General features: G+C 51.6%; 3 protein-coding genes across 4 annotated transcripts; 2 read left to right on the forward strand and 1 right to left on the reverse strand.

Annotated features, from left to right (window-relative positions):
- Positions 1-291: 291 nt before the first annotated feature.
- On the reverse strand, positions 292-4,934 carry LOC119151573 (JNK1/MAPK8 associated membrane protein). The gene is made up of 7 exons (XM_037395643.1): positions 4,850-4,934; positions 4,549-4,640; positions 3,777-3,931; positions 2,518-2,724; positions 1,886-2,067; positions 1,153-1,229; positions 292-842 (listed from the first exon to the last, which is right to left on the reverse strand). Exons 1-7 carry the CDS (start codon positions 4,860-4,862, stop codon positions 624-626), a joined length of 945 nt encoding a protein of 314 aa, XP_037251540.1. The 5' UTR covers positions 4,863-4,934; the 3' UTR covers positions 292-623.
- A 266-nt stretch (positions 4,935-5,200) lies between these two features.
- Positions 5,201-8,940, forward strand: L3HYPDH (trans-L-3-hydroxyproline dehydratase). 2 transcript variants are annotated; one of them, XM_037396063.1, is made up of 5 exons: positions 5,201-5,779; positions 6,067-6,236; positions 6,565-6,687; positions 7,559-7,696; positions 8,442-8,940. In XM_037396063.1, exons 1-5 carry the CDS (start codon positions 5,230-5,232, stop codon positions 8,565-8,567), a joined length of 1,107 nt encoding a protein of 368 aa, XP_037251960.1. In that variant the 5' UTR covers positions 5,201-5,229; the 3' UTR covers positions 8,568-8,940. The 2 variants fall into 2 exon arrangements, with proteins under 2 accessions (XP_037251960.1, XP_037251961.1); XM_037396064.1 differs by lacking the exon at positions 7,559-7,696.
- Positions 8,941-11,036: 2,096 nt separating this feature from the next.
- GPR135 (G protein-coupled receptor 135) lies at positions 11,037-13,627 on the forward strand. Its single transcript, XM_037393295.1, has one exon. It carries the CDS (start codon positions 11,037-11,039, stop codon positions 12,303-12,305), a length of 1,269 nt encoding a protein of 422 aa, XP_037249192.1. The 3' UTR covers positions 12,306-13,627.
- Positions 13,628-17,354: the final 3,727 nt, after the last annotated feature.

Genomic DNA, 17,354 nt, shown 5'->3' on the forward strand with positions numbered 1-17,354 from the left:
AGTAGGAAAGATACTACTGTTTAATCATCTCCAGGAACATGTCTCCATACATGAAGCCAGCAGAGCATAAACTATACTTTATAGAGAACTCTACAATGCATTTCCTTTCCTTCTACCTAGCACTCAGACTAAAGCAGCATGAGAAATCATGCTCAACATGTTTTATTTTTTGATGGAAGGAAGACAAATGTCTTTTTCCACTTGTGGCGGCTAGAACAGGGTATGTGATGAAAAAACCAGCCTCTGTGGCATATTTCTGCTCTAATTGTTTTTTTGAAAGTCTATCAAAACCCAGGCTCTATTGTTTTATTCAAACACCTAAAATATTGTATTAGGAAATAAATACATACAAGCAAACCGCTGTACTAGAATGTAGCACAAGCTTTTTATACAGATTCACAGTGATAAATAGATACAAAGACATTCCCTTTGATCTATTCCAGATACTTATGAAGAATACAAAGTGCAGCTTTTTAATATTATACAGTCTCACTTAGAGGTGTTTCACCTTAGAAGTCTTGTACATAAATAACTTCTTTTAAAACAGAAGTTTCCAAAGCATAACAAGCACTAAAATTGCTTAATCCAGACCGTTAGGACAGCATTGTTGGCACAGGCTCCTTTTAATGTCCATTTCCACCTTCTGAGAGTATGCGCGATGGCTCAGTGTACTTCGCTGTCAGTAAGTAGAAAAGGGCAGGTGCAGGTACCAAGGCAAGCAGTGGCAGGTCCTGCTCAAGCTTATCCAGTTTGGAAATGGAGATGATTCCATAGGCATGAAGTAACCAGTGACTGAAGAGGACGACAAGCCTTTTCTTCCTGACAAGAAGATCCTTGAAAGACTTGCAAAATAAACACAGTACCCTGTTAGCATTCAGCCTGTTACCTAGTGCCCGATGTTTAAGAGATGCTAGAGGTAGCACACAAAGACTATGAAGCCTCCTGGGTTTAAGCCTTTCCAGCACGTAACACAGTTTCTCAGTGCACTACAAGAGAGAAGTCTCGCAGGAGCTTCCTCCAGCTAGGAGAAATTGTAAAGGAAGGGGCTTAAATGCAGAATACACTGCTAAGAAAAGGCAAGAGACAAAGCGGTCTCTGCTCATTCAAGTATTTTATATTACAAGTTTGAACACAGGGAACATGTTTACCTACCTCCACTTCAGAAGCAGACATGTACACAGCCAGTGTAACCAAAGACAACACCAGTATGATGTATGGAAAGGCATAATCTAAAGGCAAACATCGAACACATTAGCAGGAAAAAGAATGCATGATACACATTTCAGCAGTTTTTCCACATATAACCATGTGTGTGAGGTAAACTAAGCTACTATAGCCCAGCTCTTATCATCCCAAACATGCACAGCAGTAAGGGTCACCCACGCACAGCTATTTAACACTTCTGTCTTAGGTTTTCAAACTTTTTCTAGGTGGAGTTACTGTACACTTAAATCACTTGAGGAAAGTAGTCAGGCTGAGTGGGAATTTGTGGCACTTGTCCCCTTCATGTGACAAATACGCTGGAACTAAACAAAAACCAGCAGATCTCCCCAAACCTGTACTTTAATCCATCTCTGAAATCAGGCAAACTCTACCTTAGCAGAAAGTAGAACAGACTCCCTCTGAAGTAATTTCCTCTCATCCCGCCTCTGTTCCCTTTCTGGGAAAGGGACAGTCTCTAGCAGCACTGGCAGAGGCAAAGCAGTGTTAGTCAGGAGCCTGGTTAGGACAGGGCTGCGAATGAGCAACCTTTTCAGGTGAGACCCCTCGCAATAACCTTAAACAATGTCCTTATTCTCAAAGCGAGTAACATGTCCCTTCCCTCCCGTAAGTCACGTATTAGTGTGTGCTTATAGGTATGTTTATTAGCATTGTTAGAACTCACAGAGCAGGCCTCCGCCAACAGCCTGAAGCACGGTGAGGATAGGGAAGAAGTAGAGTGCTGCATAAATGCTTTTAAATCGATCAGACTTTCCTAAACCACAGGCAATTTTCTTAACCAGAAGAGGCCGAAGTAGCATCATTAACACAAGACAGAAGGCGTAATATATGAACACAATGGTGTACCTGAAAAAAAAAAAGGAAAACCAAAAAATCCTTAAAATTTGCAGTTTTGCCCTGCAGACTCAATTCAGAACCAGGGAATTTGGGGTTATAGTCATCAAGTCTAAAGAATTTACAAAGGATGTAAACACAGAATGATGGGCTCAATTTTCCTAGAGGAAATGGTCAAGATGAAGCAATGGGAGGAAAAAAAAAAAAAAAAAAAAAGGTCTTATGCTTCACAGCTAAATAGCCTGGACTATGCCACCTTCTTTGGCGACTCAGAAAGTGATTAGGTGTTGCTAAGTGTTTCATGCATAAAACAACTCAATGCCTGAAAGACTTCAGGGGATTGATACTCATTGGTCCAAGTTATACCTGAACTGTTTTTGCAGCTTTGAGAAGAGGCACAGCCAGAAACGCACTTGTGCAAAAGGAAGGGGCAGACAGGAGTACGAAAGCCTTTACACTCACAGGGGGTAGACCGCTTCATGGGTGCAGTGCACTGTGGTGATGTAGTCAGGACTTGGGTTGTAAAGCATCGTGTACCAATCCGAAAGCTTCTTCACCTTGCAGGAGCGGATACGCAGAGAGCCGACAGGGTCGCTGACAAGCAGGGTAACAATTGCTGCAATGCTGCACTCAAACAAGGCGGTGACATGCTGCAACAACGCGCTGGAACTGTGGAAGGAGAGAGATTTACTACTATTTTGCTGACACTATAGGAAATCCAAATGCCCACTGAAAAGTGGAGAGCCATGCAGTACAGAACCTTTACAGAGTTAATAATCACTGTGACCAAGGTTATGACAACTCTGCTTGAATAAAAAGTATTTGAAGCTGAATGTGAAAACTCATTTACTATCTCAGATGGTGTAGTGTGTAAAATTTGATTGAACAACATCCCAGCTTCTTAAATGAAAGCTTGCTGTAGCATAAACATCCTGTCAGGTGAGGGACAACACCACTCAGGCTGTTGCAGTTTCAAAGAAAGCAGCAGTGATGATAAGACACCACACATCTCAGAAGGGATAATATTACGTATGATATAAACAAAATTTTCAAAGCTGCAAGTCCTTGTTAAAGACAGTATACATTAATATATTAAACTCTCTCTGTCCTCTGTGTTTTCAGTGTTTAGTACACTCCAGAGTCAGTGCTTCTTAACAGTTCCAGTCTAACACCTAATGGCTACATGCAGCTGTGGTTTCAAACCCCTTTTTACAGAACTTCCTTGATGCACCATGCTGACATAAAGGTTACATCAGCTATGCTGTCAGGACCCAAACCCCATATACATATTCCTGAAGAGAAAACTCAAACCCATTCTCTCATTGCAGGTGCGTAGCACTAGTGGCTGGGGCCTCTCTGCAGGTGTTAAGTCTGGCCTGGGAGAGAGGGGATGACACAAGGCACTGCTCCTGCCTGCTACTGGGGAACTGAATCCAGCCCAACTTGCCTGATGGGCTGGGCACCACCATGTTAAAGAGATACAGACCATGCCCTGAGAGTAGTGACTGGCAAGAAGAACCTGCAAGACTCTTAGATTTGTAACTAAACCACGCCCCCCCACCCCCCAACCCCAGCTGCCCAAAGCTTATGTGCTACTGTATCAGCTCAACCAACTGCATAAAGTGGACAGTTCAATTCAGCATCTCAGATTGATCACTCACGAGATCTGGATACAAGATTTCCATTTTTAAATAACTTATCTGAAGAAGGGGTATACACACCTCTTTTTTCCTGAGTACCATTCAATAAAGAACCAGTGTAAAACCAGGGGAAGCATGGCCATGAAGCCAAGGTACAGCCAGTCATAGCGGTCCGGAGATCCCATACATTCCCTGCAAATTTTGTTGTCATCAGTTCTTTGACCTCTAGGGCATACCTACAAAAAGGAGAGACAAAGCATCTGAGTACCAATAACAAGTCACTGCAGTTCCTGGAAAAACAGCTTGAAGTAGTGCTGGGGCAAGAAACGTATCAGATTTTTTAAGATATGAAACATTGACCTCAGCAACTTCTGAGCGTACAGCTTGCTCCCTCTGGCTCTTGCTTTTTAATATAAACAAATGTAAAATATGTTTAAAAGGCTTCAGTCAAGACTTTGTTTTCCTCACCTGCTGTCACACCTCCTCCCTTTCATCGCTAACCTCACCCATCAGGCAGCTCACTGCCACTGCCCCCAAGAGTATCTTGCTCCCCATACATCCCAGCCTCCCTGGATCTTGCTCTCCCTTAATACTCCAAAAAAGTCAGTGGGCAGAGTGATTCCAGCACAGCTCTCCACACCATCCTGTTCTCTTCTAGCCTTCACTGCCCCTCCGCTCAGCTCATTTCACTGAGCAGCTCCTGCTTTTGGTAAGGGAGCTCCGGCCACCCTTTGGAGCCCTCATCCTCACGTGATCCCCAAGGCATCTCGGAGCTGGGCTGCGGCGCTGCTTACCGGGAGGGACCGGGGCCATGCCCCCTCCCCAGGCCGAGCCTTGCCCGCGCCGCACTTACCCCGCAGTCCCCGTAGGTCTCCACGGAGCCGTTGACCGACAGGACGGTCCTGCCGCAGTACAGCCCGAGGCAGGCGGGCTGGATGTCCACAGCTGCGGAGAGAGCGCAGGCCACATTACCGTGGCGCTCCGAGACGCCCCGGGCCGGCCCGCCCCGCCAACCGCGGCTCCCCCGCAGCCGAGAGGCCCCGGTCGCCACCCCCGGCCCGCTCCAGCCGCTGGTAACCCCCGCATCTCCGTCCCCATCCCTACTCCCAGCCCGGTACCGCCAGGCTCGGTGCCCCCGGCCCGCCCCGTCCTACCGGAGCGGAACATCCCGGTATCCCAGCCGCAGCCCCTCCGGCTCCCCCGAACTACATCCGGACGCGTCACCTCCGCTTCCGGCGCGACTCGCCCAGCGGCGCGGGCGTGGGCAGGCGCGAGGGCGGGCTCGCAGTGCCCGTGAGCGCGGCCATAGGCGGGGCCGGGGTGCTCCGCCCCGGGGGCGTGTCCCGCCTGCGCCCGGCCCCGCCTGCGCCCGGCCCCGCCTGCGCCCGGCCCCGCCTGCGCCCGGCCCCGCCTGCGCCCGGCCCCGCCTGCGCCCGGCCCCGCCTGCGCCCGGCCCCGCCTGCGCCCGGCCCCGCCTGCGCCCGGCCCCGCCTGCGCCCGCCCCGCCTGCGCCCGCCCCGCCGGGCCGAGGGCGATGGCGGCGGAGGGCGGCGGCGGCGACGGAGGTGACGGCGGCCGTGCGGGGCGGCGGCTGCCGCCGCACTCGCCCTCGGGCCTGGTGCTGCAGACGGTGGAGATGCACACGGGCGGCGAGCCGCTGCGCATCATCCCGCGGCTGGAGGCGGCGGAGGCGGCGGCGGCGGGGGGGCTGTCGCTCCTGTCGCTGCGGCGGGAGGTGGCGTCCACGCAGGACCACGTGCGGCGGGCCCTGGTGCACGAGCCGCGGGGCCACGCTGGCATGTACGGAGCCGTGGTGGTGCGCGGCGGGGCGGCTGCTGGCGGCGCCCACCTGGCAGCCCTCTTCCTGCACGGCGCCGGCTACAGCGCCATGTGCGGCCACGCCGTCCTGGCCCTCGGCCGCTTCGCCCTCGACTACGGGCTGGTGGCAGCGCCCAGCTGCCCCGAGACCGCCGTCCGCCTGCACTGCCCCTGCGGGCCTGTCACTGCCTTCGTGCCCTGGGACGGCTGGCGCAGCGGCAACCCTGTCCGCTTCCACAGCGTGCCCGCCTTCGCTGCAGCCACTGGTGGGAACCGGGCCCACTATGCTGGGTTTTGCGGGGGGTTGGTGGTGGCTGTCCTGGGGTTGGTGGCCAGCAGGCTGGCTAGGGGCATCTGGAAGATCTCCCTTCCCAGTCCCAATGTTCCTCAGAGGCTGTCAGGGGTGGCATAATGTGTGACATGCTGCTCTCTGGCTTGAGAGCACTTGAGTCATTGTCCCCATCCCCTTCCTTGCATGCTGCTGGGTTCTTTCACACGGCATATGAGCTCAGCACAGTTTCCCCTCCTTATTGCCCTCCCTTTCTCTGCCCAGACTTGGCCATTGATGTCCCTGGTCATGGGAAGGTGGTGGTTGACATCAGCTACGGTGGCACTTTCTATGCCTTCCTCAGTGCTGAGCAGCTGGGCCTTGATGTGTGCTCTTCGAAGACCAGAGACCTTGTCAATGCGGCAAGTGCAGTGACGGAAGCAGTGAAGAAACAGGTATGGTGGAGCACTGTGGTACCCCAGCATGTTCCCTTTGGGGTGACTGCACCAGACTGAAGCCTTTTATTCCCCCGAGATGCTCAGTATGGGAGGGAGTCCCATCCTTCCAGCTCTGTGTTGAATTTCAGAGCCCTGCTCCAGCCTCACAAGGTCGTGAGGAGCTCACTTTCCTGCTGCTGTGTCCATCTCTGTTACTGGAGAAGGAGAGATGGAAATGCAGCAGTGTAGCCTCATCCCCTTTGGTCTCTCGAGTAAGCTGTACTGCATGCACTGCTGACTGCCCAGCTGCTGTGCATGTTGGTGAACCTCTCTGCACTGTTCCCAGTTCAAGCTTCATCACCCTGAAAGTGAAGACCTGGCTTTCCTCTATGGCACCATATTGACGGATGGGAAAGATGCCTTCAGTGAGGAGCCCACCACCAACATCTGTGTGTTTGCAGATGAACAGGTACAGCAATGGGCTCTTCTCAGACACACAAGGCACCACCTTTTTCCCTTCTTATATCTACTGTAGAGATGAGAGATGGTTCTGCTGCTTCTCGGTTTGGGCAGCAATGTTTGCTTGTGCTACAGTGATGTCTGAAGAGCTGAGTGTCACTGAACACATGTTGGTTTAGTTCCTAATGACAGAAATACTTCTGCATGTCTTGGTGGCGTTTTAGAGGTTAATGCCCATGTCCCATAAGTAGGAGTTTCCCAGGAGTTCAAGGGCTGAGGTTGGATCCCAACGTAGTGCATTGTCCTTAAAATCCTTACCCAGGGAACATTTGCTAGGGATGAACAGAGTAAAAAAGAGGGGGTATAAACTTCTGTCTGGGTCTGCAGTGGATAAGATATCAAATAGCAGGGAAAGTTTTGGATGGACTTCCCGGCAGTGAGGAGTGTGGACCACTGGGACAGATTACCCTGGAAGCTGGCCAACACTGTGGTTTTGGAGATTTTAAAAACCAAGCCGGCCAGCAGCTCAGCATAAGGAGAGCTGATCCTGCCTTGCCGCATGAGAATGGGAAAGGTGGCCTCTGCCTCTCTCAGTCCTTCTGTTGTGATGCTGGGAAGCTTTCAAGTGCGACTTAAATGGCCTCAGTATTTTTTAGATCATTCATGCTTACAAGTTTGCCAAAGCTGATCGCAATCCAAAAGTACCCCAGACCTGCTTATTTTGCCTTCTTATTTGTGATGTATCCAGATTTTGTACAAAACCTGAGCTGGAAGGGTTTCCCCCAAGCACAGTATAAAGGTGGCAAAGGTAACTGAGGGAAGCAATATTGTTTTCTAAACCCAAAATACTAGAGCTGGCTGATCTACTATTTTAAATATAGGTTGACCGAAGTCCAACAGGTTCGGGTGTGACAGCTCGCATCGCCTTGCAGTACCATAAGGGACTCATTCAGCTGAATCAGACCAGAACCTTTCGGAGCAGCACCACGGGGTCCTTGTTCACTGGCAAGGCAGTGAAGGCAAGTGGCTTCTGCTGGACTTTTCCTTCTGTCTTGAGTGGTATAAAGTGCTGTTATCTTGGCTCAGTGGAGAAGCAGAAAAGCCTTTGTGTGCCTGGGGAAGGGTGTCTTGCTTTCCTACAAGCCTCACGCTTCAAGATTTTTAATTGGAGAAGCAAGTATCAGTAAGAACTTGCTCTGTTGCGTAGCTTCCCTGCAAATCCTCTCTTGGCCATCAGGAAAGGACTGGGGTGGGAAGTAATCTCCGATACTGATGTTGATAAATCAGTCTGGTCTGTAAGGGTGGATTCCTGGTTTAGGCCCCTCTTCCCTGCTCAAAGGCTGAGTGCATTGTTCAGAGATTTAGAAGCTGGATCTGTACATCTGGGTTTCCACGCCCAGCCCTGGCCCTGTGACAGCTGGCAGCACATGGCTGTGAAAGTTTGGACATGCCCCAGGGAGTTCTCGGTCTCTGGGTGCAAGCAGCCACCCACTCTTTGGCCTTCTTTGTGGCACACCCATGATGTGGCAGTGCAGGGGCTCGTGAGCTCAGAGCAGGCGGAGCAGCAGTTGTGCAGGTGTGGAGCTTGTGCAGGCAAGGTGAGGTAGTAAAAGGGCTGCTGCACACTGTGGGCTGTACCTGGGCAGCGCAGAGTGCTCCGTGAGCAGTGTCTCTGCGTAAGTGTCAGGTAGCACTGGCATTTGGTGGGGTTGGGAGGGTGAAGAGCCTCTTGCCATCTCTGTTCTGATCCTGATCTCTCTGCAGGAAGCCAAGTTTGGGGACTACAACGCTGTCGTTGTGGAAGTCTCAGGCGAAGCTTTTTACACTGGTACAGCCACCTTCACCATTGAAGAGGAGGACCCGCTGAAATACGGCTTCTTCTTCAAGTGACCCAAGCCACAGGGTGGTGGCAAAATCTCACTGATGGTGCTGCGCTTCTCCTGCCCACACACTTCTATTCTGCTTCTTCACACAGCTCATAGCAATATGCTTAAGAAACAGGAATGGCCTTTGGTGGTATGACGGCATCTTCTGTGTTTCAAGATAACAGGCCCTGTTCCCCTGTTGTGATTAGCTTATTGGGCGCAATGTGATTAGCATATATGGGCTGCTCTAAGAAGCCATAATTTTTTTTTTTTCTCAATCATTATTCATAGAAAATGGAGATGATCTTGGAGACCTGTCTTCAAATTTATGTGCCTTCTCTACATCAGCAAATTACTAATTTCAAAGCCAGATTCCTATTAAATGCCAGCTGAGAACACTGCCTTTCTCTTGTTTTCGGTCCCGGAGCTCATTTCCAGGATTTGTCATGGCTGTTAGTTTGAATTGCCTGCTCTTCCTTGATGCCTCCTGCTCAGGCAGCCATGCTGCTCTGTCTCATGCCCCAGCTTCCCTGGCCTCCCCTGCTCAGGTGTGTCCAGACACCCCCTTGCTCACTGCACTTGCTTCACCCCTGCCACAGCCCTCCTGCGTCCCAGGGCTGGATGCAGGTTTTGCTCAGAACTTTGTACTATCCCCACTGCGTGTCCACGCCACACTGCTTCCCTAAACCTTCCTCTCTTGCGTATGTTGGACCATTGGCTGCAAAGGACCCCATGGTTAACTTTCAACAGGAGCAGCTGTATTCAAATGCCTGAGCCGTTACGACCTTTGACTGCTAATTTTTTCACGATGATTTTGCCACAGCCTGAGGGGCAGTTTGTGCAGCAGAGTGCAGCCAATGCTGGCTTTGCCAGAGTCCCTCAGAGGAGGATTGCCTGTGGAAAAACCAAATGAAGCCAAGCACTTGCAGGGGCAGAAGCAGAGCTCCAGACCACTCATGGCCTGGAATTTCCACTGTGTCTCTGGACAAAATGGTGTTTGTTTATTGAAGACACTCATGGGATTGTGCCTTGTTAAAGTGAGACATGAAAATGAGAATGATAATCTCCCAGTAGCTCATGCAGCAGAAGGGAACAAGTCATATTGGAGAGATTGGAAAAGGTTGGCATAGAAAAGCCTGGGAGGAATTTCTTCTGTCAACTTGAAAATTGTAACTTTGGCATGGGAAGAAACGAAAAACCCCTCATTCAGAGAATGGCTGTGCTGCCAACAGGGCTTTTTAGGCTAGCATCTGGAGCTCTTGCTCCCAGCTTTCCTTAACCCCCAGATAAACCCATACAGCCTTGGTCCAGGGGAGCAAGAAGACACACACACATCCTCCGTCTTGCAGGAGCAAACTCCTCCGTGTGCTTCTAGCTTCTGGGCATCTCCCTTGAGTCGGCCCCCAGGCCTGGCTCCTGGGAAGGAGCTGGGGCAGCAAGTCACAACGCTGCTGGGCACAGAAAGGCTGGAAACTCTTCAGCCATTAATTGGGTCGCAGTCTTCATTACCTATTCACTATCCCCATCCCCAAGAAATTTTTTATGTAGGTATAGGCAGCTCCAGCATGGCTCAGAGCAGGGGGACAGGGTCTTGCTGCCCATGTGGTGGTCCCCAGCCTGACCCTGCGACCCCTCAGCTCGTGAGACCCCAGCCTGGAGAGTGGAGGGGTGGTGGTGGAGGTCCTGGCCTCCGCCAGAGTGCCCGGGGTAGGCGAGCCCCGTCCCTTTGCAGGGCTGGGAGGGGGAAAGGAGCCATGAGGGGAAGTGGGCCGTGAGGGGAGAGCGGCTCTGAGGGGAGAGGAGCAGTGAAGAGAGAGGGCTGGGAGGGGAGAGGGGCCATGAGGGGAGAGGGATTTGGGGGGAGAGGAGCCGTGAGGGGAAAGGAGGGGAGAGGGGTCCTGTGGGAAAGGAGCAGTGAGAGAGAGGGCTGGGAGGGGAGAGGGGCCATGAGAGGAGAAGGTCTCTGAGAGGAGAGGGACGGTAAAGAGAGAGGGCTGGGAGGGAAGAGGGGCTGGGAGGGAAGAGGGGCCGTGAGGGAAAGGGGGCCATGAGGGGAGAGGAGCGGTGAGAAGAGAGGCTGGGAGGGGAGAGGGGCTCTGAGGGGAGAGGAGCGGTGAAGAGAGAGGGCTAGGAGGGGAGAGGAGCCATGAGGGGAACAGAATTTGAGGGGAGAGGGGCCCTGTCGGGAGAGGGGCTGTGGGGACCCGCCTCCGACTCTGTGATGGGGATGATGGCTCTGTGGGGTGAGGGGGTCCCCATCCCCATCCCAGCTGTAATGGCCGGCGTCTCCCGGCCCCGCTGTTGGGCTGTGAGGATGCCGGTTCCCCGCCCCCGGGCGGCGGGGAGAGCCGGGGCGGCCCGGGCCGTTTCTCCGGGCAACGGCTGCCGGGCGACGTCAGCGGCTGGCGGGGCGGCCCGGCGCGGGCGGGGAACGCGGCGGGCGGGCGGGCAGCGCCTCTGCAGCCGCGGCGCTGGTCGGGGCATGAGGCTGCGCATGGAGGCGGCGGCGGTCGGGCCGGGCAACCTCTCCCGCGGCGGCGGCGGCGGCAACGAGAGCGGCGGGGCGGCGGCGGGAGCGGCGGCGGGGTGGTCTGCGGCGGCGCTGGCCTCCCAGGCGTTGGCGCTGCTGCTCATCTTCGCCTTCTCGGCGCTGGGCAACGGGGCGGTTGTGCTGGTGATCGCCCGGCACCGGCAGCTCCGCACGGTCACCAACGCCTTCGTGCTGTCGCTGTCGCTGTCGGAGCTGTTGGGCGCCCTGCTCTGCCTGCCCCTGGCCTTCCTCAGCCTGCTCAGCCGCCCGCCCGGCGCCTGGCTCTTCGGGCAGCGCCTCTGCCTGGCCAGCGCTGCGCTCCACGCTGGGCTGGGCATCGCCGCCACCCTCACCATGGCCCTCCTTTCCTTCGACCGCTACTGTGCCATCGTCCGCCAGCCCCGACACAAGATGGGCCGCCGCCGCGCCGCCCAGCTCCTGGCCGCCGTCTGGCTGGCCGCCCTGGGCCTGGCCGGACCCTGGTACGGGCTGGCGGGTGAGGGGCGGCGGGAGGCCAGGCCTGGGGCCTACCGCTGCGTCTACGTCCTGCCCTGGGGCTCGTCCCGGCTGGGGCCGCCCTACGGTGCGGCCCTCATCGTGCTCTGCTACCTCCTGCCCTTCGCCCTCATGTGCTTCTGCCACTACAACATCTGCCGGGCGGTGCGGCTGGCCGAGAGCCGTGTGCGGCCCCTCACCACCTACGGACACCTGCTGCGGGCCTATGGGGAGATGCGCACAGCCACCACTGTCCTCATCATGATCGTCTCCATCATCTGCTGCTGGGGGCCCTACTGCATCCTGGGGCTGGCTGCTGCTGCTGGCCGCCTGCCTTTCTCGCCCACCATGGATGCTGTAGCCAGCGGGATGGCCTGGGCCAATGGTGCCATCAACCCCCTCATCTACGCTGCCCGCAACCCCAACATTTCCGTGCTGCTGCGGCGCAGCCGTGAGGGTGGCTACAGGACTAGGAACAACGTGGCTGCCTACCTCTCGGTCCCAGGCCGCCAGCCGGAGCCCTGGAGCCAGGCTGATCGTGTCCGGGAGCGCTATGTCAATCGGCAGAGCGGCCCTCCAGGCAGTGCCCCATCCTCCTCCAGCCCAGCGAGCGGGGGAGAGGTGGCCATGTGGGCCTGCAAGAACCCCGCTGTACTCTTCTGTCGGGATGGGCAACCGGACACTATCTCTGAGGCTGCCTTGCAGGCCAAGGCAGACACCGTTGACACCAGCCTCTGAAGGGATAGGGGTCCAGGATGGAGGCATTGGGCCCTGGGGCCATCTCCCTGAGAAAATGTGGGGAGCCCTGGCAGCTGGAGCCCTTTGCAGCCAGACTACCAGGAAATTGGAGCGATGGGACTGCGTGAGCCACAGTGTGGTTTCTTCTCCATTGCATGAGCTCTGGTTTGGTGACCAGCCTGCAAACAGCTCCACAGGGAAAGGAAGTCCCTCTTCCCTTTCAGCAGGCCGGACACACTGGTGATAGCCAGTGAGTCCAGCCAGCACAAGAGCTTGACTGCAAGAATGAAACAGTGTTTGCTCCAGGCCTGCAGAAATTGCTGCAGTGAAGCGAAGAGACAGACACACAAATACAGCCCAAACTTTCTGACTGTGTGAGCTGTTCATTAAGTGCCAAAAAAGCAACTGAAAGCTGAGCACTGGCAGCTGGAAGACACTCTGAAAACACCACACTGTGAACACATCATGGCAGGAAAATGTTGCTTTAACCCATTATGTGTGGAAGTGCTGATAGCTAGAAAATCATAAACTGTAGGACAGGCTAAACGAGCAATCTATTAAGATGCATTTTAATTTTTTTTTCATACTCCCGAATATAACAGAACAGTAATTGTTGTGAAAGGGGAGATGTATCATACCAGGAGGCAAGGAAAGGAAGACGAAACCTCAGCTGTAAGAATTTCAGCAGCCTTTTTTTTTTTTTTTTTTTGCAGGTACAGTTATCTTAAAAGACTATGAATGTGAGAAATGGGAGTTCTTCAGACAGACTGAGGAAAAGGGTGTGAGTGTAGACTATTGTATCACTGAGTTTGTGCACAAGGTGTATGTTTTCTTTTTGAGCACATTAGAAGTGTCAAGTCTTATCTCTAAAAGCTTAACTGTGTTTAGAGGAGCTGTCCAAGAGAGATGAGTATCCGAAAGGAGAGGTAAAGCAACACCATGCGCTCTGCATATGCTCTTAAGCATGTGAAAATGTGTATATGCAGTGAATAGAATTATTGTATTGATGGCAGCAATCCATCTGGAGTATAATATTTAAAAACTAGATCTGTTTGCCACTGAAGAAAAGGAAACAACACAATGGAGATGCAATTGCATGGCATAAATTCATATGAATTCATATGAATTTATCAGTATAATTATTTTGTCCAAAGGCTTTAAAGCCTTAAATTAGTATTTTGAATCAGAAACTAAGACTGAGCCTTCCTTCATCTTTGTCAGAGTTAAATGTGAAAGACAGGCCATGTTTTCCCTTGTACAGGCTTTAAAAATACAATGTTGCTGTTTTACTGGATTTTTCAACTGTTTGTGACCAAAGTGAACATACATATTTTGTAAGTGAGACAATAAATAAATTGTCTTTTATGCAGAAGATGAAAGTGTCTCAGCCTGGCATCATTCTCAGCCCAGCCTTGAGGAGGGAACTTCTGTAAAAAATTGCCAGATGAATGGTAGAAGAGACCTAATTGTCTGTGAAATTTTGATGCAGCTCTTTTTCATGCTGTGAGCATTATTGTAATTTTCTTCTGTGACAGTCCTGAAGTCCATGAGGAAAAGATGTGACCCTTGACTACTTCTCAGCACTGATACTTTGCCTTGCAGATCATGGATTTGGTAAGTTGAGCAGTGTATTCATACTGTTTCAGAGGGAAGCTGTGCAGAACCCACAAGAACTTCACAGAAGCTGTTTGACAGCAAGTGAACACTAGTAGCTTGTTAGAAGGGTAGGACAGGAATTTCTTGCATATCTGCCCTTCTGAAACAAGGTATGGCTAGTGTAAAGGAAAGGAGGTGGTTGTGAATGATGAGATTAGATTTAACTCTTACCTACGTAGCTGGCCAGGTGGTAAAAAGGAGGTTGGTGTGGGCTAATTCGGCATACAGAGCACTCTGGTGTTTGAACAGCTTCAAGAGCTTTTGCCTGAGTTCCACTGGTCATTGACTCATGTATTTTCTATAGAAAACTTTAACTATGATCCAGGAGATAGCAAAGAAAACCCATGAGGTTCTGCCTTCCTAGAAGGGATGTTTCTCCATGAGCTGGAGCAACAGTTCTCAGAGTAAGTTCCAGTGCTTTGTAAAGCCGGGAGGACAGAAATGAGGAAAACTGTTCAAGCTCAATGCTCATCAGACTTGTGTAGTATAGACAGCAGGCAAATCACTTTGTAGTTCACATATCACCTGCAGAGCAGCACCCTAACTCTGATCCTCCGGCCACGGCACAGCTAGTATGTTTGGCATGTATCCTTATTGCGGTATGAAGTCCATGTTGTAGGAGAAAGGATGTCTCTGTTTTTAGTCTGGCCCCTCTGCAGCTCTGAAGCAGAGCCTGTACTTTGACCAGAAGTGATCATTTACAGCCTTCCTGTCTTTAGCACCACACAGATTTGCAGGGTCTTTTTGCACTTTTCGCATGCAAGAAGAGGTTTCTCTGCCAATTGGAACAAACTTGGTCAGAGTAGATGAACTAAGGGATGGTTACTGGGTTAAGAAAACGAGGAAGGTGAAGGTGCAATGCTGCTGTGCCTGACTCTTGGCATGCCGTTCAGTGCTATGGCTGCATTGATCGTACAGCTAAAAGCCCCTGGGAAGTCCTGCTCCCCTCAATGTTTGGCTCTGGCCACCTTTCCAGTCCCTTCTGTCCCCACCACCCTAGCTGACTCTCGCTAACCTGCTCAGGCACTAAACAACAGGAAACCACTGACTCCCTGTTTTGCATGCTGTTTAGTTCTCTACTAATTTAATGCCTTGACCAGTGTAACCGCAGGCCTGGTAAGCATCTTTGTGGCAGTTGCTTCTGGCAAGGGCAGGGTTGGGGACACTGGGACTGGGGTAGACCACGAAGCATCACGGTAGCTGCACTAGGAGTGAACTAGCATGGCTTCCTAGGAAGGTGGTAGTGAAGCTGGAACAACACAGATTTCAACGTATCTTTAACTAGCACTGGCTGGTGCTCATATGTTAGTCTTGTATGAGAAGAGCTGAAGGAGGGCAGCTGGCTGTGGTCTTCAACCTGTCACAAATGAGCACATTTCTGTTACATACATACATACATACTTGGGCTGTAGCAAGGCTTGACTCTTGACAACATCCTTTTTGACACGGACCTGCTGCAGCTCCAATAGAGAGCCAGCCTGTGTTTTAAAGCTGTGCCTGTCCTGTGCTCCTCATAATCATAGAATCATTTAGGTTGGAAAAGACCTTTGGCTGGACCTTCATCGAATCCAACTGTAAACCCAGCACTGCCAAGCCCACCACTAAGCCATGTCCCTAAGCACCACATCTACATGTCTTTTAAGTACCTCCAGGGATGGTGCCTCCACCTCTCTCCTGGACAGCCTCTTCCAGTGGTTGACAACCCTTTTGGTGAAGAAATCTTTTCTAATATCCAATCTAAACCTCCCCTGGCACAGCCTGAGACTGTTTCCTCTTGTCCTATAACTTGTTACTTGGGACAAGAACTGACCCCCCCCTGCCTGTGGCCTCCTTTCAGGCAGCTGCAGAGAGCGCTAAGGTCTCCCCTCAGCCTCCTTTTCTCCAGGCTCAACACCCCAGTTCCCTCAGCTGCTCCTCATATCACAGCACTGTTGAGCCAGTCAGGTACACAGGTCTCTACAGCCACATTTTTAAAAGCATGTTTAAAAAAATATAACCAAAGGGTGAAGTGTCTTAAATAAATGACAAACAGCAGAGAGAGAAAGACACACACACACAAAACACACCACACCAAAGGCTGCAGGCTGCCTGCCAAAATGGTCCGTGAAATGCTGCTGTGTCCCAGCTGTGCTGAAGGTTGCTGCCTCTCACCAACAGCGCAGAGTGGGCGAGAAGGTCTTGGCCGTGCTAGCACACAAGCCAGCATGTCAGTCTGTCCTTGTACCTGACAATAGCTCCGTGTGTTCATCCAGGAGAAGGAGACCTGAGGCTTACCTCACTGTTTTACTATAGCTCTGAAAACCCTGGCCATGGTCACAGCTCCTTGTTCCTGGGTAAGAAGGCATGGCTGGAGGTGGCTCCTGGCCAAGCCACTATAAGGACAGGACTCTACATCTCTTAAACGACCATGCGGGTGTCACTCCACTTAGACATCCCCTTTCTTTGGGCTGAAAGTGAGCTCAGAAGGCAGCAAGACATTGAGCTTTTAGACACTGCAAAACTAGCTTTAAGGCTCCAACCCTCCAGCTGTAGCTGTTCAATATTTCTTTTCTTTCTCCATCCTTGAGATGAGCTTGGACACCAGCCAAACCAGAATCTCATTTGCCCAAGGGCTCTGCAAAGGATGTTGGGACACTTTTTAGCACCCTAATTCAAAAATCACATGGGTTATTCAGTGCAGGATATTTGACATGAGAGAGAACAGTTCACGTGATTTGAAGACCAGTTCAACCCTGGATACCAGTGACAATGTTAGTTAAGGCCAAAGTAAAAATTAGTCCTTGGGCTCTTTAGTCCCTAGTTGACTTTCCAGTATACTTAACCTCCTCCGTTCAAGAGTACTATACTATCTGGCAATGCTATGCATGCCGCTGATACAACTAATCCATTATATCTTAGAAGGAAAATGTTAAGTCTCAATGAATGACAAGCATTTTAGAAGGTACTGTTCCAATTGGAGTCACTGGTAGTTTTGCTGTTGATTTAATCATCAGATTAATTTGTCGTTATTTTCCACTCCCTTCCTAATCTCTGGATGAAGTCTTGGTTCAAAGCAAATGCTCTGTGCACAACTTATGAACTGCAAACAATTAGCAATTTATAAGTGACAGCCTGATGTGCTGTAATAGCTGGCAATAATTGCCCAGAACTGGAATAGCTCATGTGGATCAGACCCCCCATTCCCCCTTATTTCAGCACTGGTGTTGGTTTGCGTATCCAGTAAATGTCAGCAGATATCTGAGCAGCCAGCCCAGCTTTTCGACTAATGATCCTAAGAAAAGCCTCCTTCTGTTAATGAGATCAACCACTCTGCCTTCAGGACTGCTGCATCCCAAATAAAAGCATTCAGAGTAAGGGTTGTGACCGACGCACTGCAAGCCCTAAGTGTACATC

The sequence above is a fragment of the Falco rusticolus genome, chromosome 7 (genome assembly GCF_015220075.1).
Source record: "Falco rusticolus isolate bFalRus1 chromosome 7, bFalRus1.pri, whole genome shotgun sequence".
NCBI lineage: Eukaryota > Metazoa > Chordata > Aves > Falconiformes > Falconidae > Falco > Falco rusticolus.

Coding starts and splice junctions, on each gene's coding strand:
- L3HYPDH (XM_037396063.1), top strand. CDS start 5,230: ATGGCGGCGGAGGGCGGCGGCGGCGACGGAGGTGACGGCGGCCGTGCG. Junction 5,780..6,066: donor CGCCTTCGCTGCAGCCACTG/GTGGGAACCGGG, acceptor TTCTCTGCCCAG/ACTTGGCCATTGATGTCCCT. Junction 6,237..6,564: donor CGGAAGCAGTGAAGAAACAG/GTATGGTGGAGC, acceptor CACTGTTCCCAG/TTCAAGCTTCATCACCCTGA.
- LOC119151573 (XM_037395643.1), bottom strand. Junction 2,725..3,776: donor TGGTACTCAGGAAAAAAGAG/GTGTGTATACCC, acceptor CTCCTTCCACAG/TTCCAGCGCGTTGTTGCAGC. Junction 1,230..1,885: donor TGTTGGCGGAGGCCTGCTCT/GTGAGTTCTAAC, acceptor GTTTGCCTTTAG/ATTATGCCTTTCCATACATC.
- GPR135 (XM_037393295.1), top strand. CDS start 11,037: ATGGAGGCGGCGGCGGTCGGGCCGGGCAACCTCTCCCGCGGCGGCGGC.